At 46.3% G+C, this 24,428-nt stretch overlaps 1 protein-coding gene across 1 annotated transcript in view; it reads right to left on the bottom strand.

Moving 5' to 3' along the window:
• Nucleotides 1-24,428, bottom strand: part of LOC144139813 (uncharacterized) — a 110,406-nt gene that overhangs the window by 7,769 nt on the left and 78,209 nt on the right. The window contains exons 13-19 of the mRNA XM_077672065.1: nt 23,017-23,224; nt 17,819-17,902; nt 14,003-14,086; nt 13,126-13,191; nt 11,113-11,256; nt 8,159-8,248; nt 1,876-2,069 (exon numbers count right to left, since the gene is read on the bottom strand). Coding sequence (XP_077528191.1) covers nt 1,876-2,069; nt 8,159-8,248; nt 11,113-11,256; nt 13,126-13,191; nt 14,003-14,086; nt 17,819-17,902; nt 23,017-23,224 — 870 coding nt within the window. The remainder of the gene's footprint in view (nt 1-1,875; nt 2,070-8,158; nt 8,249-11,112; nt 11,257-13,125; nt 13,192-14,002; nt 14,087-17,818; nt 17,903-23,016; nt 23,225-24,428) is intronic.

The following is a 24,428-nucleotide window of genomic DNA, read 5'->3' as shown; positions in this document are numbered from 1 at the left end:
AGACGGGGGACACAGATGGTGGTTTTGATTCAGCGAATAAGTAGGGTGAGGGCGCTGTGGAGGCGACACATGAACCGAGAGTGACGGGGAGGCAGTGTGAGAGAGGATGCAGTAGCCGCGTGTGCCGCCCTCCTCCTCACCCTTCGAAAGACGCTCCTCTCCCTTTTCTTTCTGCCGACGCATGGCCTGGCTACAGCAGCGGCGTCCACCGCTCTAGCCCGGCCGCGGCCGACGCTGCTGCGTTCGGGACGCCACCCCCGCGAATGCCAGGTAACGGCTAAAGGGGAACCGACCCCTCTAGCGACGCCTTCAATTCATCGCCGGCTGTCATGGGGAGACCACACAAAGTGAAAACTGCAGTAAAAGAGCGATAATACAAAGCTCGACGAAAAGAAAGTTCCGTCTCTCTCGGGAGCGCCGTAAGCAGAATCCGACACATGCTGTTAGAGCCACGTGAGTGAATTCAAGTGACGTCGCATGGCCAACTATTGTGGGTGTTGTTCACCACTTTGTTTTCCAACCACCTTCACAGCGTGGATTGGAGCCAGTTTTTTTCTTTCACTTCACCCACGATCATCATCATAGTCCGCGAAAGTTGGCTTTGCTGCACTGCGTTTTGAGGTGGTGTACAGACGCCATCAGTGAGAAATAAAAAGCTTCGCTTTAATAGGCGGAGCCAATTCTGGCGCCCACCTGTGATGATAGCGGGGCGATGATAGCGCAGACGGATAGACGCCTGTTTCCAAACGCGAGGGACCCAGGATCAATTCTGGCCACAAGAAAAGGTTTTTTTCTTGAGGCACCCTCCCCACACCCGCTCGTCGGCTCCTTCCCTCCTCGCCACTTTCCGTCACACTTCTTGGCCTATCATTTTCCCCCTCTCCGCTTTGCTGCGCCGAATTTTCAGCGACGCCAGGCACGCATGGAACTGAAGCTAAAGATATCCGCTGTAAAAATACAGTAAAATCTTGATAAGCGGAAATCGCTTAAACAGAATTTCTGCTTAAACGGAACAGTAGCCTGGAAGTTGGTTGGTTTTGTATTCAGATAACGTAAAAAAACTCTCGGTAATCGTAACTAAAATTCCCACGTCACCGTGTAAACTGAACCAGCAATAGAACTTCTTGTGAAACGCATTGGCACTAGAATCAGCTTTTTAAGGTTCCAGCTGTTTCGTTGTTTTTGTTTTTTTTTTCTTGCTCCGAGTCTTTTTTAGCCTGTTGGCCTCTTAAGCCTCGTCTCGTTAGTGGTCAGCCATGTTAGCGCAACGAATGCAACATCGCAGTACTTGTTCCAGTCGTTCGATCTCGATTCAAGACGCCGAGGTTACAGGGCTCAGCTCCTGCCGCCTCGTTTGTGCCATCGTGGTGCTGTTCGTGCTTCATTACCGCGTTGCCGTCTTCTAAATTCGGCGCTTATAAGCACTCACGAATTTGAGGCCTCTAGACTCAGTGAAGACACAGTTGTAAGGACTCAAAAGCAAATAATTGATGCAGTTTGTAGCGCACAGCGACTAATTGATGCCAAAGCAACTTTGCGACTGCTGTGATTAAACCTCTTGTAGTTTTCCTGCTTTCTAAAAAACTATCAGCTACATTCACCTTCTAGTGCTTAGAGTTCCGTGAAATGGTATTAAGAGTGCGTACGCACATAAATTTGCACTTTCACACATCTATCTCAGTAAACGGAACTCCTGTTAAACGGAACTAATTTTTCGGTCCCTTGGAGTTCCTTTTATCAAGAGTCTGCTGTAGCAGCTTCGGTTCTACCGTCGAAGCTCTAGCAGATACTTCGCGCGGCGTCATCAATTGACGACACCAGGGCCGAAAAGCTTAGCATCTATCGCTGCGAAACGAAACACTGGGTGAGACTCACGGTAAATCCGTCTGCGTGGCCGCCGCCTCCGCTGGCCGAGACACCAAGGGTGACGAGGGTGAGGCAACCTCGAAGAGCCCCCTCTTGCGCTTTGCGCCGCCCGCCTGTTTGAAGAGCGTGGACAGGCGGTACGCGAGCACGCAGGCGACGATACCCAACAGCAGGTAGGTGAAGACGCAAACCCAGTGGCTGTTCTGCGCCAACCCAGGGATGGAGTAGAATGAACGGCAGGTCAGCCCTTTAAAGGTGCCCTGCAAGACTTTTTTTTAACTTTTTTTTGATATCTTTAATGGTTGCAGAACGTAGTCACCCAACACAGCCAGTACTTAGGTTAGGGGGTCGCAAAGTACTACGGGGCACCTACGGGGCCGAAACTTGGAGGCTAACTAAGAGGGTTCAACTTTAATTCAGAACGACTCAGCGGGCAATAGAGCGGAAAATGATAGGTGTAACATTAAGGGACAAGAAGAGAGCGGAGTGGGTCAGGGAGCAAACTGGTGTTAAGGAGATATTAGTAGAGATTAAGAAGAAATGGACGTGGGCAGGGCGTTTAATGCGAAGGCAAGATAACCGCTGGTCATTGAGGGTAACAGAGCGGATCCCTAGAGAAGGCAAGCGTTGCAGGGGGCGGCAGAAAGTTAGATGGGCAGATGAGATAAAGAAGTTTGCGGGGATAAATTGGTCACAGTTGGCACAGGACCGAGGCAATTGGAGAATAATGGGAGAGGCCTTTGCCCTGCAGTGGGCGTAGATAGGCTGGTGATGATGATGATGACGAAAGTACCTGAGCCAAAAGTTACTGCTCTATAACGATCGGATGACCTGGAAACTCGCTCAAAAGATTTTTCTTTCTTTCCCGGTCTTGACGTTGTTCTACAGCCCGAATTACGTCACTAAGGCCATGTACCGGCTGTTGGCCGGTTTTCCTTAAGTTGCAGAAATGAACGCTTTTCGATAGCAATTTTAAAAATAAAGCCACAAAGATAAAGCAGAAACGGAAGGCGTATCTGGTGCGACGAGCAAATCACGCAGTGCCGCTCCGTGCCGGCGATAACTGTAGCTTTCGCAGTGCTTCCAGATGCCAAGTAAAAAGTGAAAACGTTAATCAAAAGTGTTGCAGGGTCCCTTTAACGCATTTCTAAGAGAAGGAGAAACATTACGGCGGGGCCTGAGCTGTCGCCGATGAGATTAGAATGGGGTGATATACTATTAATTAATGCTTTTTCCCTCTTTCAGTTTTGTGTGCAAGCGGAAGAAGTGTCTCATAACAGCAAAGCTGTTTAGGCCGACAAAACTCCGTCCGTCGTACAGAAAACCCCTGAAACCTCAGAAAAATGTGGTTATGGAGGTCCCGGGAATCGAACCCGGGACCTTAACGCCGTGAAACCTGGAACCTCCACTGGAATACCGCAAAGGCCCGAGGGGTACAAGGTTAGCAAAGGTGGGGAACAATAACATGCGTATCCAATTGGAAAGAAAAAAAAGCTGCCCCGTAGTCGAAATCGAACATGAGTCGCTCGCTTTATGAATTGCCGGGCGCACAGCATTTCCCTTGGATTCGTAGTGCGGGCGTTGGCTTTGGACTTCACCGCGGTTTCTAGCGCGTACTAACACAGTGCACTTTGGAAGAGATGTGAAAGCCTGCGGACGGAATGATCCGCACCTGTGAGTCATTGAGAACTTTCAGAGGCAGGTTCACAAACACAAACAAAGGTGGGGTGATGACATGTGGAGCGGAAACTTGGCGCCTTACTAAACGGCTTGAAAGCAAAATTAGTTCGGCTGAACGGGCCATGGAACGAATAATGATCGGAGTAACACTTGGCGACAGGAAACGAGCTTCCTGGATAAAAGAACAAACTAAATTAGAAGATATAACAATTCAAATAAAAAAAGAAATGTACTTGGGCTGATCACGTAATTTGGCAAAATGACAATCGGTGGACCTTCAGGGTGACATAGTGGGCACCGAGAGACGGTTCTACAAAAAGAGGAAAGCCAATTACTCGATGGAGGGGCAAAATAAGGAAACTGGGAGGCGAAAAAAAATTACATCATCTTCCCGTGGAGAACCCTGACGAATGCGAAGCACGTTCCGTGTGGTTGCATTGTGTTGCCGTTATGTTGAGTGATCTGGTGTTTAGTAGCGCCAGAGGGAATTCCGCGTCCGGGTCCACACCGATAGCAAAGGCACGCAAGTACTGTTGTGTTACGATGAGTAGGCGGTGGTGCTCGAGGCGACGAAACTCGTCCATCATGTTCTTGGCGATGTTGTTGTCTCTGTGGTAGAATCGGTAGTCTCCGTCAGCGTTGGTGAGGTAAAGGTTGTTGTCGTTGGTGTACCGGCTGAGAGCAACGTACACGCCCTCCTCTTCGCAGCTTTGTCTTCTTCTCCTTCTTCTTCTTCAGTGGTTCCCCTACGGGAAGATGACGACGGTGGTTGAACGCGAAGCTATCTCGTGATGGATTCTTTGGTTGGCCAATCCTTAGGGGACTCCATCCGCGAGGGACAGGAGTGGTTGGAGGTCGATTGGAGAGGCCTTCGTCTCACAGTGGGCTCCTGATAATGGTGATGGTGCAACAGCTAGGACTTCGACGAAGGAACAGGGGAGGCCAGCTATGCTGTTTCGCCAGCCTTGCACCACTTCTGCGAGCTGCACCATTTTAAGTGCATAGTACTTTAGAGGCTCCCCTTGTCGTCTTAGCTCGCTAGCGGTCGATGCGACTGCCGGAATCAGGCGGCGCAGCGAGATAACGGACTCAAGTAGAGCCTTGTGTATCACGCTGAGGCTTCGAAAACCACGTGGTTTAAATAGTTATAACCATTCAAACGACGTGAACCACTGGCGCTTGTCATACATCTATGCGTTATTTAGCGCAAAGAAAACATCAAGTACAGGGGGGATTAACAGAAATGCAAACAACGGAGCGCACAGCCTCCTACGCATGCTGCACCGTCTGGCTGGAAATTCAGTAAACTGCGCGCATGCGCACTTCTTCGAGAGCGTTTGAGAGTGTCGCCTACATTGATGGGAAAGGCTTGAGCGAAAAGCGACGCCAGCGATTTTTTTTTTAAGGCGCCTTTTCACGCTGCGTCGCCACTGAGCAGGATGTTCGTTCAAGGGCGTAGTGCTAGCCGCAATCAGCCTGCTGCGCGTCGGCTCCCGAATGTAGTGGATAACAGTATGCTCAGTGGCCACAAGCATAAAAAGACGCCTCAAAATTAATGACTGAAGCACGACCGGCCGGTCGTGGACCGGAGTCGCTTCTTTATCAAGCATTTCCCCTAAAAGTAAGGCCACACTCTCCAACTCTCTGAAAGAACTACGCATGTGCGCAGTTTATTGACAATGCAGCCAGACAGTGCAGCATGCGTCGGAGGCTGTGTGCTCCTTTGTTCGTATTTCTTTTAATACCCCTGTACTTTTCAGGCGACATCGGTGTATATAACCGGCAGCCCCCGCATCCGTTTAGTTAGGAATGCTCGTTGGGTTGGTTTTTGCGATAGTAAGCGAAAAAAGCGGCCCCGCAAGAAAGAAATGGCGCGTTCGAAATGACGCAGAAAGGCTCCAGCCACGCAAGAAAAAAATTGCGTGTTCGAAATGCCGCAGAGAGGCTCCAGTCGCGCAAGAAAAAAATTACGTGCTCGAAATGACGCAAAACAACTCCAGCATACGAAATCAAAGCAAGCCCAAAAAGAACAGAACTCCCGCTGGCGCAGTTTTAAGCAGGGGACGCGCGACACAGAGAAGGCGGGAAATTTGAAATACATTGGCTGGCAGCAGTGAGCGGATAACGGCGCTGCAGCCCATTTTGGCGAATCACTGCTCTGCAATTCCGACAGCTTTCACATTGAGTGGAGCGGCTTTAGTTTTTTAACTAATGCGGTAAGTTGGGCGAGTTGGTTACTGACTAAGGAAATCATCGTACTAGCGAACACTAAACAGAGACAGAGGTAAAAGCGGCGACGAAACACACGCTAGACGTCTAGCGTGTGTTTCGTCGCCGCTTTTACCTGTCTCTGTTTAGTGTTCGCTAGTACGTGGCTCCCTCGTGGGCCCTTGCATAAATTAAATAAATAAATAAATAAATGCGAGACCATCACGCCTTGCCGAGTTATCCATCATCGAGTTACACCGCTGGGTTTTCCATCACTGATACACTAGTATCGGTGAGAAGAGACACTGAAAGGTCATTGAGATGTAATAAACCTTGCCAAAATATATCATCAGCCTGATGTCTACAATATCATCCCGCACAGGTGAAATCTTCATCAATGAGCCCTTCGCCAACGCAGCATATACTTTGCAAAGAGTCAACGAGTGGATCTTCTTCACCTGCCCTGTATATGTTCCTTGTGCGAGTCGATTATCCGAGCAGACCTCGAACGTCTTTGATGGAACTGTCCTCATTTCTCGAAGTACCGCTCAGAACTGGCAAGTCTCCACCATGTGACGCCGAACAAAATTGATTATAAACAATAGACTAATCATTACTCCGTAAAACTACTTTTTTTCTAATGAGAGTGGCCTCGCACGGGTGGCTTTCAGTGCCCGGCTCCGTTCTTTACGGGACTGACTGCCTCTCTCTCCCCCTCCCCCACCTAATTCCTCTCCTTGAACCAGTATTTCCTCTCAAATAAAGGTCTAATATCGACACACGTCTGTAATGTGTAGACTCAAAATTCATTCTGCCTCTTTACATACCCGTTATTACGAGAAAGACGCTTCAAAGGGGTATTTTAACACGAAAGTGTTTTATTATCGGATACACGAACATTTTGCTGACATCATATCCGTCACGGAAGTGATGCCAGTACAACAAAACAAGCGGCCAGTAAAGGGTGCACCCCTGCACACAGGGTCTTCTTGCGGAGAAGCAACCTTTAGTACTAAAGAGTACATTACACCTAGGATTGTTCGTTTTCGGGTTTTATATTTTAACACCAAAGTGTTTTATGCCGCGATACCCCAAGATTTCACTGACGTCATATCCGTCACCGGAAATGACGCCAGTACACCTTTGCGAAGCAGCCCGCCAGCAGGACGTTGCTCGCCAATCACACCCACAAAACATCCGCCGACCGCAAATCATGCTCAGCTGCAGATTTCGCTGCTCATTTTACTTTCGTGTTTTACTAATACCTATAACAGAGGAACCAACCACAGCTTCTCTCGATTCTACCTCTTCACCCCTTTAGTAACGTTACTGTGACCACACATTCGTAAGTCCGCATGAAGAGAGCAGAGAATGTGCCTGGTGGCACTTTAACCTAGCTGCATCATCCGGGCGTGTACAAACAAACAGTTTCTACCAAACTCCGCATTGGCAAAACTGAAGCGTTTGAGGGCTCGGGTAGCATTAAACCGCATTGTAAGCAAATTTGGCATCATGGCGGCAGTGCGCGAAGCGACAGAAAGGCGCCTCCCGTTCTCTATGACTGCTCACCATAGGGCTTTGGCAAAACTGAAGCGTTTGAGGGCTCGGGTAGCATTAAACCGCATTGTAAGCAAATTTGGCATCATGGCGGCAGTGCGCAAAGCGACAGAAAGGCGCCTCCCGTTCTCTATGACTGCTCACCATAGGGCTGTGTTATCCAACTTAATATTTTAACAAGTGATTGCATTAGATCAACCACTTAGGGCATCCAGAAATAAGAGTGTTACAAATATACTCCGGTTCCCTTCAATGTGTGATCTTCGTGTTTCAGCAACTGCCCCGAAACTGCTCTGTCACTTGCAGCCTCGGAACTAACCTTACTACTCGCGGTCAACAGTCGACTCTTCCATTCAGCGATGAATAAAGTTAATCGGCGTCGTTGTTTCACACAACGCTGGATTCAGTTAGGCTCAGAACTTGAATGTGTCGCGTACGATACTTGTGTTTATACACAGCGGGGCTGCTCAGTGCCTAAGCACTGTGCTGCTAAACAAGAAAACATGGATTTGATCCCCTCCCCGGCAGGCGTTTCTCTGACGAGGGGAAGAACAAAAATCCTAGTTATTTCATATTTCAGTGCACGTTAAACTCGTGGTTAACTTCTCTGCTCTACTGACGATATACGTATCCGCTATGACACAAACGATCATTGGCATAAACAGGCAGTTAGACTTAGGGGAAATATATACCCGCAACCTCACTAAAACCAAGGGACCACGCAACCCCGCCTATGGCGTCGTCGTCGCCCTGACCACCATCGTCATTTCAAATTCGAATGCTTTCTCACTGAGGCAGTTGTATGACGCCTTAAAGCAGAAATACTCAGCGTGCGTGCTCTACTCACAAAAGGTGCCACAAAGCCGAGGCAGGTCGTTTTCAAGAATGACGAGTACATCGCGTGCACTGGTTTGCAGGAGCCAACGTCTCGCCGCACCTGAAACAGGGGTACAGCAACTAAGTCAATAACTTGACTTCAAGGAGATTCTAAGAGCAGTGCATTTATACTTAGAAATCCTTTCACACACTCGGCAGCTACGTTTGGAGCTTGAAACTACAGTGACGGGTACCTTTCAAGTACATGCCCACACCTGAAAACCACAGCCACGCTATCTTACCGTTGTTAATTCATCTTAGGGGGACCCTGCAAGACTTTCGATTAGCGCTTTCACTATTTCCTTCGCGTCTGGAACCACTACGAAGGCTTTAGTTATCGCCAGCACGTAGCGGCACTGCGTGATTTGCTCGTCGCACTATATACGTCTTCCACTTATGCTTTTTTTTTTGCTTTATTTTTAAAGTTGCTATCGGAAAGCGTTTAGTACTGCAACTGAAGGAAAACCCGCCAACAGCCGCTACATAGCCTCAGTGATGTAATTCGAGTCGTCGAAGAACGTCAAGACCGCGAAAAAGAGAAAAATCTTTTGAGCGAGTTTCCAAGTTATCTGATGGGCATAGAGCAGTAAGTTCTAGCTGAGGCACTTTGCGACCCCCTAATCTGATTATCAGGTGTGTTGGGTGACTTCGCTCTGCAATCATTTAAGATTTCAAAAGAGTTCAAAACAATATTGCAGGGCCCCCCTATTACCCACGCAATTAACTTCTTTTATTGATAATTCATCTTAATTCACTTTATTCCATTTTAATTGATCTTAACTCCCCCAATTCAACCTAATCCACAATAATGTGTATCTTAATTTATCGGAACTCACCCTAATCTGTCTTAATTCCAATTAATCTATTATACCCCATCCCAATAACATTTATCCTACCTTAGAAATAATAGCTATCAACCATTAAATATTCTTTATCTAATTATGACTCAATCAAATCCACATTAATCCCATCTAAATGATCCTAAACCACCTTAATTCTAACGTAATAATTGATCCTATTACTCATTCTGAACTTTAGTAATCAATCATTTCATGGTTCGCAAGTTGGTCTTCCTCGGTTCATTTGGGTTTTTGCATGATTTTTGTCGACGCTGGTGTCTTTAGAGATCAACCTTCCAATGAGGCATCCTAATAATTGTCTTTATGAGGTGGATGGCCTTGTATATCTCATTAAAAGCCTTAAATGTCGCATAAAATTTACGATGGATTATTGAGTTTAAATGTTATAGGATGAAATACTGATTTAATAGTGATTTACAGCAAGCATTAAGAAGGCGGGTATAAATTGGATTAAAATTGACTAATGCAGTGGAGGAGGTATTAACAATTATTTCAACAACGGTCGCAGCATTTCTGGTCGGCTTCCTTAGTCCAAGAAGCCGTGGTCTTCAGCTGCCCCCGCCGCCCTGGTTGCTAGCCTGAGCTGGACATCCAGGCTTGGGTTAGACAGCAGAGACTAATGTGGAGTAAAATATTTAAATGAATGTGGAACGCAGTAGGTTAAATTAATTAGGTTAAGCATCAGGATGGATTAACGTGGCTTAGCATAGATTAAGGTAAATTTAGACAAATAAAGTGGGATTAAGGTAGAGAATAATGTGAAGTAATACGGGTTACAGGGAGTTAAGCGGAGTTAAAATGGATTACGATTATGGATGATTAATGTAGTATTAAGGTAGCTTACAGTTGGACTGAGGTGGGTTAACACGGATTTTAAATGGATTGCAGAAGATTAAGGTGGAATTAGATGGATTTAGGTTGACCATTTATGGTAAAATAGTGTGGCAGCTGTGTCAACGTGTGAACGTGTATGTAAAAGATACCATTATCAATCGTACGCCAGACTTTCATCTTCAAAGAACGTAAGAAAGGTTCAATCTCCCGAGAATTTTTTTCATATCTGCTACAAGTCTGGAGCTCGGGTATTATGTGCAAAATATCCGATGTTCAGGAGCGCCGAAGAAGAAAGCGCAAGTAAATTATATGTCTTCCATTATTGTCCCAAGACTGTAGGATGCTGTGCCTAGCGTTATAGTCACAAAAATGTTTTAGGCAGGTGCACGCGACATTCATTTTGTTTACTTATAAGCGTGGAACTGGTACCTTATATTTGAATGGGTACAGCCAGGGCTGCTCTGAGCACGGCGTGAGCACCATTTTGTTTATTCAGCGGCCAGTACTCGAGCATGTGCGTCACGTCATTGGCTGTTCACTGTCCGTAAAATAGTTTTACATTTTACACTACTACTGCACCAGGACTACCAGAACCACAAGTGTTTGTGGCACCAAAAATTCGAGGCCGATTCCAGCATTTTCTTCCGTCCTAAGAACAGTTTCAAGGTTTGTGTCTCTATGTGGAGGGAGTAGCCCGGGCAGAGTCCTCCTTGTCACGAGTACCCCACTTCCTCAAGTGAGGAGTGGGTAGACAATCATTCTCTCTGGTCAAGATCGGAATCGCTGTCTTACCTGTAATTTTCCTTCTTACTAATCCGAGGGTTCAAATGACCGCCACTTTTCATCGTGACAATACAGATGAGTATAGTGTTTTTTTTTTTTAGTTCTCTTCACTTAGGTGTGGAGCAGGGGTAAGCACTACTGGCTTCCATGAGGAGAGTTTGCATTGCGGCTCCTACTGGCATTGTCGCCTTCCACAAAGCGTTCCTCACGCTAGCTTCAGAGCGAAATTAAATTGTATAATCGCTAATCCGAAGTAGCACAACTATACCCCCATTCCCACTATAGTGAGGGAAAGTAGTTGCATGCACGTATACCCGGTTCCAGAAGGTATAGACTCTCGCCAGTGTGATAGCTGCAGTATACTCTACGAAGGGCTGTAGACCCTCGCTATATTTTGCGCGAGAGCCCGTGCGGGCACTGGAAAAGTCATTTCTCAGAGAACGCTCACCCTTTCAGTGATGTACGAAGTGTAGGCGTTGGCCGATTGAATCAGCTGTTCCTTGTAAAGCGCAGAATGGTCCAGCGTCCTCGCAAGGGCCGGTTGCAGCTGGTTTGTGCTGTTCCAATTCTCTATTTTTTCCTTGTTGTACGACTGCGCGTGATATGAAACCATATAAGGAGGTGCACGATGGTCAACTGTTCTTACGTTCTTACGGCTGTTGTACAAAATACGACTTGCACCCGGCGCATTCAAAAAGGGTGTTTTCGCACGGCCACTCTCACGTCCCAGTCTCAGTCGTGAAGCTGCGTGCCTTATTGGGCAGGCTAGCTCAAACCTCTTCAGTCCCCTCCCATCCCATTGTTCCCTGAATGTATCAGCGCATTGGCCGTCCATTCTGTCCCACCTGTTCTTCCTACACATCCCTCTCTCATTCTTATTGGGAATGCACACCACCCTCTCTGCCTGCATCAATTCAGAAAAGCTCTGGCTGTCTCCCCCGCCAACACTGAGCACGCAGGCTGTCCAGGAAACACTCTGTGAACTTGTACACAGGATCCGCACGAACATTCTTCAACACTACGTGAACCCGCTGAATTGAGGACTTTCTCCCACACACAGCCGACGTAAGAGCAATTCTGCGGCCTTGAAAAAAAAGTGCTGCGAGACGTATGAGTGCAATTGATTTTTTTTGCGCGACGAGAGCGTTATTCCCGTAGAGTGTGACACAGCGTGAATAGTTTACTTCGAAAGGTGAATTCATTATTCGTAGAATTCATAAATGGCGAATTCATAATTGGTGAAAGGTGAATTCGTAATTGATATTGTAGCATTCGCAATTGTGAACTTATATAAAGATACTACATTTTGTGCCACCACTCCTACCATGCACGAAAGACGACGATGACGAGAAGGCCCATAGCGGTGTGCGGTGTTCACCGAGCCAGCCATGGCATGTTACTAGCCGCATGGGAAACCGTCACACCACCTTTCTCGTCAAGGTAGGTGCCAAAACTACCATTACACGTCCAGGCGTCTTCTTGTGTATGCCAACAACACACAATTAATGAGGAAGCTGCAGATGAATCATTAGTTTATTTAGTTTGATTTTATTTTATTAATAAACTGAAGTTCTTCGCCTTTTAAATATAGACACGCTTTGCTAATGCGCTCGCAAATACATATAATTACATGTCCAACATTCTGAGAATCTGAGTACTTTCCATGCATGCTTTTCATATGTCCCAATAAAATGCCTCATTGTTATCCTGTACACGGTGGTTTATTGCTTTAGTTAAATATTTTATTATTTAATAATAATTGATTGATTGATTGATTGATTGATTGATTGATTGATTGATTGATTGATTGATTGATTGATTGATTGATTGATTGATTGATTGATTGATTGATTGATTGATTGATTGATTGATTGATTGATTGATTGATTGATTGATTGATTGATTGATTCCGCTGACACTGCATTGCATGTAGTGCCTCGATCACAGTCTGGCTGAGACAAGAGTCTCACCGCACACGTGGGGATCAACCCACGTGAACACTATAGTGAACACACCTGCCTAAATACAATAGGCGTTTAAAACTCACCTTTATAATTCACTTCCATTCCTGATCTAGACAGCGACAAAGAATCAATGACAGCACTCAACGCTGCATTCTCACTTACCTGATGTATGTAAGTGACCAGTCCTATAGCATGCGATCACGCCAGTAGCTCCATGCCACAGGCAGTGAGCCAACGCGGCAAGAACAGTTAACGAAGTAACAAGGCCACAAAAGCACACAAATGTTTCTTTCCGTGTTAGGTTTTCTGCAATTCCTAAGCAGATATCTAATGTTGTCCTCTTTCGGAGTAGTAGCTACGCCGTTCGCTGCGTTTTAGTGTCTCCGCATGACAGTTCATCAAAGGCTCTCATCTTTCTGAGGTTCTTAGTACGCCTGAATGTTGAGAACAATTTTCTAAGTCTTTTCGACCATTTTATTAAAAATCGCTGAACTTACGTCGATGCTCTTGCCTTCGACCACCTTCATGCTATTCAGCTCTTGCAAAACACTCGCCAGTTCATTCTGGAAAGTTAAAAGACAGAACTCCAGTAAAGCATGCGCCAATACTTCTCTTTGCACATATTTTAAAGGAGCAGTTGGGTGTAACGTAAGCAAATTCAATTTTTACAACTGATATGTCCCCAGCCAGGACGCCAAGAATTAGACAGTATCTCCGGAAGCAGCTTGAGAAACTGAAAGAGGAAAGGAGCGGTACGTAATTTGATACAAGGCGTACGGCTGATACCTTGGTGTACGGATGAACACTCAAGAGTATGTGCATGCGACCTTCCATTACATCAGGCTCATTACCTCATACCACTTGTGACGCTGCTGTTTTTAATTTTGGCTAATAAAACCCACGCCATCTGCTGCCCCAACACAGTTGAACCCCACCGCAAACGACATGACAAAGGATGATAGCAAGAGGACACACGAAGCGCTGACTTGCAACTGGATTTCAACTTGCATCACCAACTCGCCCAAGTTTTCCCTTCACCCAACACAGATTTGATAAAAAGGCCGTTGTGCACAAGGACGCAACGCTTCCGGCGATCAGGCGTACAGACCACTTCTATTGGTCGCCGTTTACGTTAACAGCCGCTGCAAGAAACGGCGACCATCAGGAAGCTTGGGATAGGCCTACTACACTGACGTTTGTCATTTGCAGAAAAGAAAACATTCCATCATCTTTATTTCCAAATTTTGTTGGCTAGGTTCACTCTCCAAGGTCCTAAACAGGAATCAGAAAACAAATGGCCAGGTTTGATAGCCTCCGTGTTCCAGCGCGGAAGCTTAGCGCTCTGACCACAATGCAAGCGGAAGGCATACGTACCTTTTTCGGTTCCGTGTTCTTGTAGTCAGCCACGGTCTTCGAGACTTGCGCTAAGGCAGCGTCAATGGTGGTCTTCACAGAAGCCTGTTGTAAACGGAGGGCACCCTATTTACTCGCTACATTATTTTCTTTCGCGTATGAGCGCATAGCAAATTAGCCTCCGCCCCCATCCCTTTTACCAGATGTCTACTTTAGATCTACCAGCTCGTTTCACAGAACTCACCAGTTACAACATCTACACTTTAGCCATCCCAATTCTAGGGCCGCGTAAAAGCGGCAACTGGTCAGACAGGCCTAGTTTTCGGCCATGACACTGCACCGGTTTACGGCAGCGAAGCGGTGTCGTCTTGCGTAGTGAAAAAAAATCCCGGGCCATCTCCACTACGTTAACCTGGTGACGGTCGAAGCATGCAGTGCATAAACGTATTCCTGGAGCCTCGGCGTTTTTGCCAACGAAGATGGAACCGTTGGGGGATAGGGGTATACATCTTTGCTGTAAAAGTCTCGTGTCTTTGAAGCACGAAGCCCTCTGGCGCGAGGAGTAAACGAGTGTCCCTGGGTTCTTTTAGCACGCGTTACGTTCTAGCGCGAGGCATAAACTAGTTTCTTGGTGTTTTAGTACCGTGACTACACGAGACGGACCACGATTTCGACGATGACGACGACGATGACAGGAGGCGCCAACAGCCCCAGCACCAAAGAGGCTTCGGCCCTAAAAGTACAGCGCACGTCATTGCACACGGTAACGGTAGCATATTGAACAGTATAATGTACGCTACAGCTCTGCAATGACATAATCGTTTTGCGTTGCACGGATCTATCACGTTGTGGTACAACAGAAGAGCGCAAAATGACCACGCCGATACGGAAAGCGATGGCTCGAAACGGCGGCTATGGTGTAGATGTGACAACACTGTTATGGAAAAAGCTCTCCCGAAACTTCAACGACTGCTGCGATTCATCATTGTGATTCGCTTGTTTGCGTCAACTGGAGGACGAAGGCATTCCCCACATATTTACAGTTACTTCTATCGTTTATTTCCCGCTTACTCTTGTACCTCAAATTTTCTTAGTTAATCTCTTCAATGCATCCTTGATATTCCCCAAATATGCTTGTCATCGCTTGGTAGCCACTTCACTAAACAAATGGTCCACCAGTTGTTATTCACTCGCATTACATTACCTGCCCAACCCCAGCTCTTTCGCTTTATCTCAACTTGAGTGTCTTCTACCTGACTCTGTACCCTGACCCATGCTGTTATTTTGCTTTCCTCTAAATGCTACCCCTAGATCTCTTTTAAAGACGATAGGCTTTCTTGGGCTACTTGAACGGGAAAATTCGGTCTGTGTGTCTGTATGTATTTTTTTTCTTTCTTGCCCGCTGCAAAATGCACTACGCGGTACACTGAAAAACACAAAACTGCAAAACACAAAACGCACTGCACGGTACACAAATTAGTAGCTCCAGCCACCAGTACGGCTGAGTGGGGTGGCTTAAGACATCTTACATTGCGCTAGAACATCCAGAATGGGTAACCACTAAGGTTGTTTTGACATGACTCTATACACTTCATTTATATAAGCAATGCTTTCAATGAAGTACTCTCGGACTGTGCGAGCATCCACTTCGGCATTTTGAACTGCCATGCGAGTTTTCGACATAGAATGCAGACTAAGTGCAATGAACATATCAAGGGCACGCCTCCATCATGCTTTACGGGCAAAAAGCGAATGCCATAGGGCGTATTAGTAGGCCTTTTTTCAAGATTCGTTGGAGGATGTCCCAGTGGAACACCGCATCCAAACAGAGCAGAAAGATATGCTCAATTGTCTCAAGCTTTCTGCATAGTCGACAGTTAACTGTCCATGGGTGTACATATAGTCCTTTTTCCTGCAGCCAGGGTTTTAACGGTAGTGTACCGCAATGAAGTTTCAAGAAGATTTAACAGATGGACGTATTGGCATTCGTTTCACTCCTTTTAGAACATCTTTTCCTGAACCTACTACATACAACTGACGATAAACCGGAACAGGTAGAAACACGTCAATCTTTCTGTCTGTCTGTCTGTCTGTCTGTCTGTCTGTCTGTCTGTCTGTCTTTCCCTCGATTCAGGAATCCGGCCAAAGTGGCACATAATCTGCTCAATAGTCTTAAATACCCACAGCCACGTCTAAACGTCAAAGTCCGGGGGCAATGTTCATACTTGTCAACATTGTCGAACAAGAACAAAACATTTCGCAAATATGAGGGCAAAAATCAATACACAAGGGATATTTGCAGCGTTCCTTTATGATTGCTTGGTTTTTGCTATTAAAAAATAAAATACTATGTCCGCTGCAGAAAAAACAATCATTCCACTGCCTGCTTTCGCCAGTGCCCCCATCTGGCGGCATTTTAAGAATTCAAACGGCAGCCGTTACGAATAGTTTTACTAGATAGGTTCACGATCCGCTGGGAACGCACGTGAAGTAGGGAAATGTGGATCTATAAACGTTGAAGTAGGGCAACTCAATTCACGCGCGTCTCCGCCGTACGGCAGCGCTGGCATAGAGGCACCCGGCATGGAGCAGTAGAACGCGGTAAATTTGAATTTACTTGAGCAAACCTGTAGCGTGTTTATCTTGGCAGGAGTGCGACGGGAGAGGAACAGCATGAGAGGTGAGCGGGAAAGCGAAGGGATGCATTTACTTGGCAAATGTGAACGAAAGACTGTCGTCTTTCGTCGACATTTGCAACAAAACGAGCAGATACACGCCCAATTTCTTTCACTTCCTTGTTTAGCCGATATAAGTCGTCTCTTGTCGTGCTCAGAGGCCTCAAGTTTTTGCTCTGTATGTTAGACACAGACAAGGGCTTCAATGCTACTCATTACACAGGAATTTCAAAATACGAATTTTTGGTCTCGTGTTTTACAAGGTTTAAATGGCATCGAAAGGCAAGTACAGCTCCTACTCGCTGGAGGCAGCCTTAGATGTCTGTGGCCAGGAAAGCTGTTGTACCTAGAGACGCCTGCGAAACAATGCGCAGAGGAGTTATTGATTGAAAGGCATGATAGTAATTGGTAAGCTCAGGAAAATCTTCCGTGATGCCTTTGTACAGTGGCACCGGTAAATCCGTGGCCCTTCCGGGAGTTCTTAATGCTTCTTTTTAAGGTGCTTCATTTTAATGCCACATTTTGCGAAGGAATTTTCGTATGATGCGGGAATTTTGGTGCCTTCCACCGATCGTGTAGAGACACACACGAATAAAACATCGAAGTCAAGTTATGAAGCAGAATTTTATTGATTGATTGATTGATTGATTGATTGATTGATTGATTGATTGATTGATTGATTGATTGATTGATTGATTGATTGATTGATTGATTGATTGATTGATTGATTGATTGATTGATTGATTGATTGATTGATTGATTGATTGATTGATTGATTGATTGATTGATTGATTGATTTAGTCAGTCAGTCAGTAAGTGAGTGAGTGAGTGAGTGAGTGAGTGAGTGAGTGAGTGAGTGAGTGAGTGAGTGAGTGAGTGAGTGAGTGAGTGAGTGAGTGAGTGAGTGAGTGAGTGAGTGAGTGAGTGAGTGAGTGAGTGAGTGAGTGAGTGAGTCGTACACTCGTGCTTGAGGCCAGTAAACACAACAGTATTCTCACACAACAGTATCCTCGTGAACACGGCTCCTCTCGGAACTGAAATCGAAACCGGAATTAAAATACTTCGACATGTTTTTTTAATCGTACATAAGCAACACTACAATCCTGGTTTCAAGCGACCATGTTGAACTAGAGGGTGCGATGAGCGGGAAACATCAACTCACCTGGTTTTTCGCGATCTCTCCTATTCGAGTCAGTTCCTGAGAGAGAGCATCGAAAGGTTCTGTGTTGAACCGAATGTTGTCTACCTAGAAAGAAAAAGAAAGGAAAAAAAGAATTAACAAACCAAGCCTGCTCTAGATTTATGCAATGTTCACCGTGCTCCCAACCGTTTGATTTTCCTTGGCTTTTCGTTTGTTAGTTTCTTTATTTCCCCATTTACTACTCCACAATGTAGTGAACAGAGCGAGAAAGAGAGAACGAGAGAGAGAGAGAAACTTAAAACCGCCAACTGCGCAAGTGTCCCTGCGCTAGTCTTCACATGTGCAGCGAATCCCAACGGGAAAATGCGGTGTCCTCCGCTTGGTGGAACAATTCTTGTAGGGAGTGGCCTGGGTCAGTCAGGTTGCTATACGTGCTGTAAATTTGCCTGCCGTCTTACAGCAGTGTTTTTTCCTTAGATCAGTCGCTCGAATTGTTTTAATACGGTGCGTGTAGCTTCGCTGCACCGTATCTTCATAAAAAGTTCACTTTCCCACAGGGGCAAAAACCAAACAAGTTTCCGATTCATTGATTCATTGATTAAATGATCAAGTGTATTATCGTTTGATTGATTGATTGATTGATTGATTGATTGATTGATTGATTGATTGATTGATTGATTGATTGATTGATTGATTGATTGATTGATTGATTCATTCATTCATTCATTCATTCATTCATTCATTCATTGAGTTCCCTTTATTGCTGTGTTTAGCTGGGGACGCAGGACACCAATGTTGCACCCCGTTAGGGAACATAAATGCGTTTGCGGCATTCCACGGAGAAACGAAAGCGTATAGAGACCGGGCGGCCGTTGTATGGCACCACCATCGCTTCAGCGAACAGCGCCGCCCGTGGCGAACCGCTCAACCGTGGAATGCCGGTTACGGTCAGCGCAGTGTAGTTGTGCATGCCTTTCTGCCGTTCTGCTGCAGTGCGGCTTGCAAAGCGTAGATAACCCCAAGAACTTTTTCTGATAGGTAAATTTTGAAGGTAGAGCCGACCTTAACCACGCATGTCAGCTGGAAGTCAAGCTGGAGATGCAAGTCCGTTCCTTCGTGGAAATTTATCATGCCTGCGGGAAGTTTCGTGTATCGAGGAATCATCATCATCATCATCACCAGCCTATCTACGCCCACTGCAGGGCAAAGGCCTCTCCCATTATTCTCCAATTACCTCGGTCCTGTGCCAACTGTGACCAATTTATCCCCGCAAACTTCTTGATCTCATCTGCCCATCTAACTTTCTGCCGCCCCCTGCAACGCTTGCCTTCTCTAGGGATCCACTCTGTTACCCTTAATGACCAGCGGTTATCTTGCCTTCGCATTACATGCCCTGCCCACGTCCATTTCTTCTTCTTAATTTCTACTAATATGTCTTTAACACCAGTTTGCTCTCTGACCCACTCCGCTCTCTTCTTGTCCCTTAATGTTACACCTATCATTTTCCGCTCCATTGCCCGCTGAGTCGTTCTCAATTTAAGTTGAACCCTCTTTGTGAGCCTCCAAGTTTCTGCCCCGTAGGTGAGTACCGGTAAGATGCAGCTGTCATACACTTTCTTCTTCAGCGACAATGGTAGGCTGCTATTCATTATCTGAGAATGTCTGCCATATGCACCCCACCCCATTCTGATCCTTCTAATTATCTCTGCCTCATGGTTGGGATCCGGAGTCACAACTTGGCCTAAGTAGATATATTGGCTTACCACTTCCACTGCCTCGCCACCTATCTCAAACTGCTGTGCTGTCCCCAGGTTATTGATCATTACTTTAGTTTTCTGCATATTAATTTTCAGGCCCACGGTTCTACTCTGTTCGCCCAGTGCGGAAAGCATGCTTTGCAATTCGTCCCCTGAGTTACTTAGCAAGGCAACGTCATCAGCAAATCTGAGGTTACTGAGGTATTCTCCATTAACCCTTACTCCCACCTGTTCCCAATCCAACGTTCTGAATACTTCTTGTAAGCATGCTGTGAATAACATTGGAGAGATTGTGTCTCCTTGTCTGACACCCTTCCTTATAGGTATTTTACTGCTCTCCCTATGGAGGGTGATGGTAGCTGTAGACCCACTGTAGATATCCTCTAGTATTCTTACATAATGCTCATCTACCCCCTGGTTCCGTAATGCCTGAATGACTGCTAGGGTTTCGACCGAGTCAAATGCTTTCTCATATCGAGGAATATATTGCAGCTAACTACGACTGCAAAGCCGTTGTGTGCAGCCGATCCAAAAATGCTGCGGCGCTGGCCTTTAGATTTGTTGACGAAACGGCATCGTGCACGAGCGAAAGACGACTACCGGAGTGCCTTCTAAGATTTATCTGAAAACAAAAATTCTGATGAACTACGCTACGTAACTTCATTAATTACTATAAAAATATGTTTAATATAACAGAAATGCATTTACTACAGCCATCTGGAATCCTTTACACAATAAATACCCCTTAACAGTAGAACGTTGCTGCTTGCCGTGGAAAAGCATTGCTTTATGCTTGTAACAAGGCTTACAATGGTTGCTGGCTAGTTGGTTGATGTTTTCTTTTTTTCAAAAAACATTTACTGCGTGGCTGCAGGACAAAAAACAGGGCGGTGCCAAAAACCTCCCCTCAGTTTCCCAAGTGAATGCTGTGGTCGCGTTTTACCACAAGGTGCCACCTACGATTGCAAAATCATGCACTCCTTCGTATAACGACTACGATGGTTCATCGCAAAGGTTTCTCGTGAGGGAATCCTGGCTTGCCTTCTGGGTTTAAACTTTCCCTAGATGAGCTTTGAATAAGACCAGCACGGAGTCTGGACTTTTGGTCACGTCTTTGACTTTGACCCTTGCCCATTTTATTTCGCCCGAAGAAAGCTTCACGTTCCACCATCACCATTGTTAGACGGTGGGGTCGATGTTGTGTTTTTTATTGTTTATTTGCACGTCCATGAACCACTCTCCAAATCCTAACTGCTCCCAGCGTGTCGGAAATAAGTCTGTGCCGGGGGACTCATGCTGATGCTCCTCTATTTGAGGCGACTACTCGCACATTTTTGGTTTCTTCACAAGGCGATACATGATTTTTAGGTGGTCTGCAAAGAAGGCTTAACCATGAAAACTCAGGCTAACGTTAACACTCTGCCACATTTTTCAACTATCGGTGCCAGCCTTTATTCCACGCAGGTGGAAAAATGAGGAGAGAGGGGAATATTCTTAGCTTGGGCTGTTGGGCGGTTCAATTACTTTGGCTCTTGACAATTTGACCACTACAAACGCGGGATTTCCGCTTTGGATCTTAGGCTTCCGTGCGGTCACTCATAAAAACCGCAGGATCAAAGCTCACGGTTACAGAAAGTGTAAACTGCCACGACATTTCCACGGCAACATGGCAATCAAACTCGTACGTAAGTGCTTTTCTCTTCAAAGCCCACGTATCGAGGTACCCCACCGTTAAGGCTCGTGTGGAAACCGTAGTCATTGAAACCAGTGAATGTAATTTAAAGTGACAGAAATGAATAGTAATAGCATTATTCCTACTCAGATGGGGCGGAGAACGCTTCAAAAAGCGCTCATGTCAATGCAGACCGTATACCGAACCTTTGAAGCGTCCAACAAGTTTACGTAGCCGTTAGTGGATTTAAGAAGAAATGAATACTCATACCAATAGTTATTTTCGCACTCAAATTGGCTGGTGTCAAGCGTTGATCGCTGCAAAAAGCGCTCGTGTTATTGTAGCCCATACCCAACCTTAGAAGCGTCCGACCAGTTTACGCAGCCGTCCATCTTAGTGCATCCAAAAACCCAACACATCTCCCTAAAGTTCGTTTCACCACACATATCCGCTCACAACACCCCCTACACATTCGAAGAAACGAAGCAAACATGGCAAAAACAGCGCAAGGCTGCGTAGACCAATGGACCAGCTAATTCCACTAGCAAGGGGAGCCCCGAGTGGTGGCGCCACCTGTCCAGCTGCCCGGTCCTGGAGGAATTCACATGGTTTTGCTTGCCCTCGGAGGTCACTAGCAAACGCGTCGTACCAACGGCGTCGAAGGCAAGCCCACAGAGGCCCTACGTCGCGGCACGGCCCAGTAGATCTCCAATGGTCGGCAAGCCACAAGGCGGAGCAGTTGGTGCGTGCGCGCAAAACCGAGGACAAAAAATGATTGATTGATTGATTGATTGATTGATTGATTGATTGATTGATTGATTGATTGATTGATTGATTGATTGATTGATTGATTGATTGATTGATTGATTGATTGATTGATTGATTGATTGATTGATTGATTGATTGATTGATTGATTGAGGGGTTTAACGCGCCGACGCAACGCAGGCGATGAGGCGCGCCGTAGTGGAGGGCTCCGGGTTAATTTAGACCACCTGGGGATCTTTAACATGCGCCGAAATCTCGTACACACGGGCGTTTTTGCTTTTCGCCTCCATCAGAAAAGCGGCCGCCGCGGCCGGGAATCGAACCCGCGACCTCGTGCTCAGCAGCGCAACGCCTTAGCCACTGAGCCACCGCGGCGGGTAGGACAAAACATGAAAGAAGCTCACAGTAACGTGTAAGACTTGAAGGTAGCGAAGCTGTACGCAACCTTCTCGACCATCACGACGGTTTAGGTCCACGGTTGCAGCCGATTTGCTTTTTCTTCGCTGCCGCAACGATTTTTACTCCATCATTGTTGCTATAAGTGTGAGCTTTCTTCATTTTTTGTAAGGAATAATCATTAGACATCACCTTGGAGGGGCATGCGCTATGACGTGTCCTTCTCGTTCCGAGAAATTGTTGCCACGATTACGGCGAAAACTGAAGTTTTTTTTTTTTTTTTTTTGCCAATTTTGGCTAATTTCCGTACGTGAGTATGCTTGCCTTGAACACCGTGCGCCGGGTACGCTGGGCGTCCCTGAAGCACGCGCACACGACCACTCGGCATTTTCTTGGTTTGCTTAACTGCCGGGTGGTCGCCACGATGCACGCACGCATGTGCGTTCGGCATTTTCTTGGTATTTTTAACGCCGGACACCAAACTCTAACGATTTGCTAAACAACTTCGCTGTTAAAAGAAGGCCGCCTGAAATGTCGCTTCAGGCTTCAGTAGAGGTGACGTCAGAGCCTCCCCTAAGCTTTTGTTCCTCCATGTAACATTCAGACCCTACTCAGGGCCGGCTCTCACGTCATAGAGGTAGTTGTCCGTTCGCAGGGTGTCCAGGTTCAAGGCGTGGATGCTGCTGAGCTTGGGCTCCAAGACTGCGAGAAGATCCACGTCTTTGGGGAGGAGGGGCGTCTTCTTGGGGTCGGCGAAGCTGGCGAGCTTGTACGTCAGTTCGTTGTCTCGAGTGGACGCCCAGAGCCACGAGAAGCGCCAGTCCATGCCAACCTCCCTGCGTTGCCGCGCCCACAAAAATAAGCTGTGCGGTTTCGACAGGGGCAGACATTGCGTGCGCCGTCGGCGCATTACTTAAAGGGACTCTGCAAAACTTCCAAAAAAACGCGCTCACGCTTTCCTTCGCATCTGGAAGCACCGAGAAAGCTATAGTTATGCCAGCAAAGAGCGGCACTATGTTATTGGTTCGTCGCAGCAAATACACCTTCCGTTTCTGCTTTGCTGTTGTGGTTTCCTTTCTAGAGTGGCTATCGAATGCGTTCACTGCTGCAACTGATAAAAGACGGCAAATAGCCGCGAAACCGCTGTAATGACGTAATTTCAGCGGTCTAATACCGCTAAGACCGGGAAAGAAAGAAATCTTGTGAGCAAGTTTTTAAGTTATCTGATGGACATAGAGCTGTAAGTTTTGGCTAAAGTACTTTGCGATCATATAATCTAAATACCGGATGTGTTGGTTGAATACGTTGCGCAATCATTAAAAATTTCGAAAAAACAAAAAGTGTTGCAGGATCTCTTTTAGGGCACAATGGCAGTGCTCGGTTTCATCAAACAATGGAAAAAAAGTGGGATAGCGTTAGAAGCGCAGCCACGAGAGTTGTTGAACTCATTCTAAACACAGGTCGCCATTTTCGGGGGTTGAACCCAGGCCCTTCTGCTTAGGCCCAGACAAAAGCAACTTGTACACGATTTTTTGCTAATAACGACGCAGGCGTGTTGTCATTTCGGCATAATGATTTCTTTTAAAAAGCAGCTCATCGCTTGATACATTCGTTTACTCATCTGCACTGCCGAGAAAGGAAGCTGCGCCATGCCGATACTATCGTTTTCAAATCATGCATGGCGGGAACCTGAATGGTCTATTGGAGAAACATTCGCATGCTAATATGCTGCTTCATCTGTACTGTCATGTGGCGTCAAGAAAGGTTTGTACGGGGCCTACTTCCACGCGTCAGTAGATGGCACATGTACATGTACACACCCGTACGCCGCTAGTTTCCCTAGAATGGGTAGCTGGTGTTCAGTGTGAGCCTCATGTAATGTATGCTCGGGTACTCGAGTCATTCCATGTTCTCTTGCTCCTGCCATTGCGAGGTTAATTTTCACATGTTACGCACTTTCTCGACTTTCGGTGGAAAAAGTCGTTCTGCCGCTCTGCATTGAGTATCATACATCGTGATATACAGCTGTAGATTACCTTG

The sequence above is a fragment of the Haemaphysalis longicornis genome, unplaced genomic scaffold, assembly GCF_048455015.1.
Source record: "Haemaphysalis longicornis isolate Haplotype H1 unplaced genomic scaffold, Haemaphysalis longicornis Haplotype H1 scaffold_5, whole genome shotgun sequence".
Taxonomy (NCBI): domain Eukaryota; kingdom Metazoa; phylum Arthropoda; class Arachnida; order Ixodida; family Ixodidae; genus Haemaphysalis; species Haemaphysalis longicornis.
This window is presented reverse-complemented; position numbering and strand designations above follow the sequence as displayed.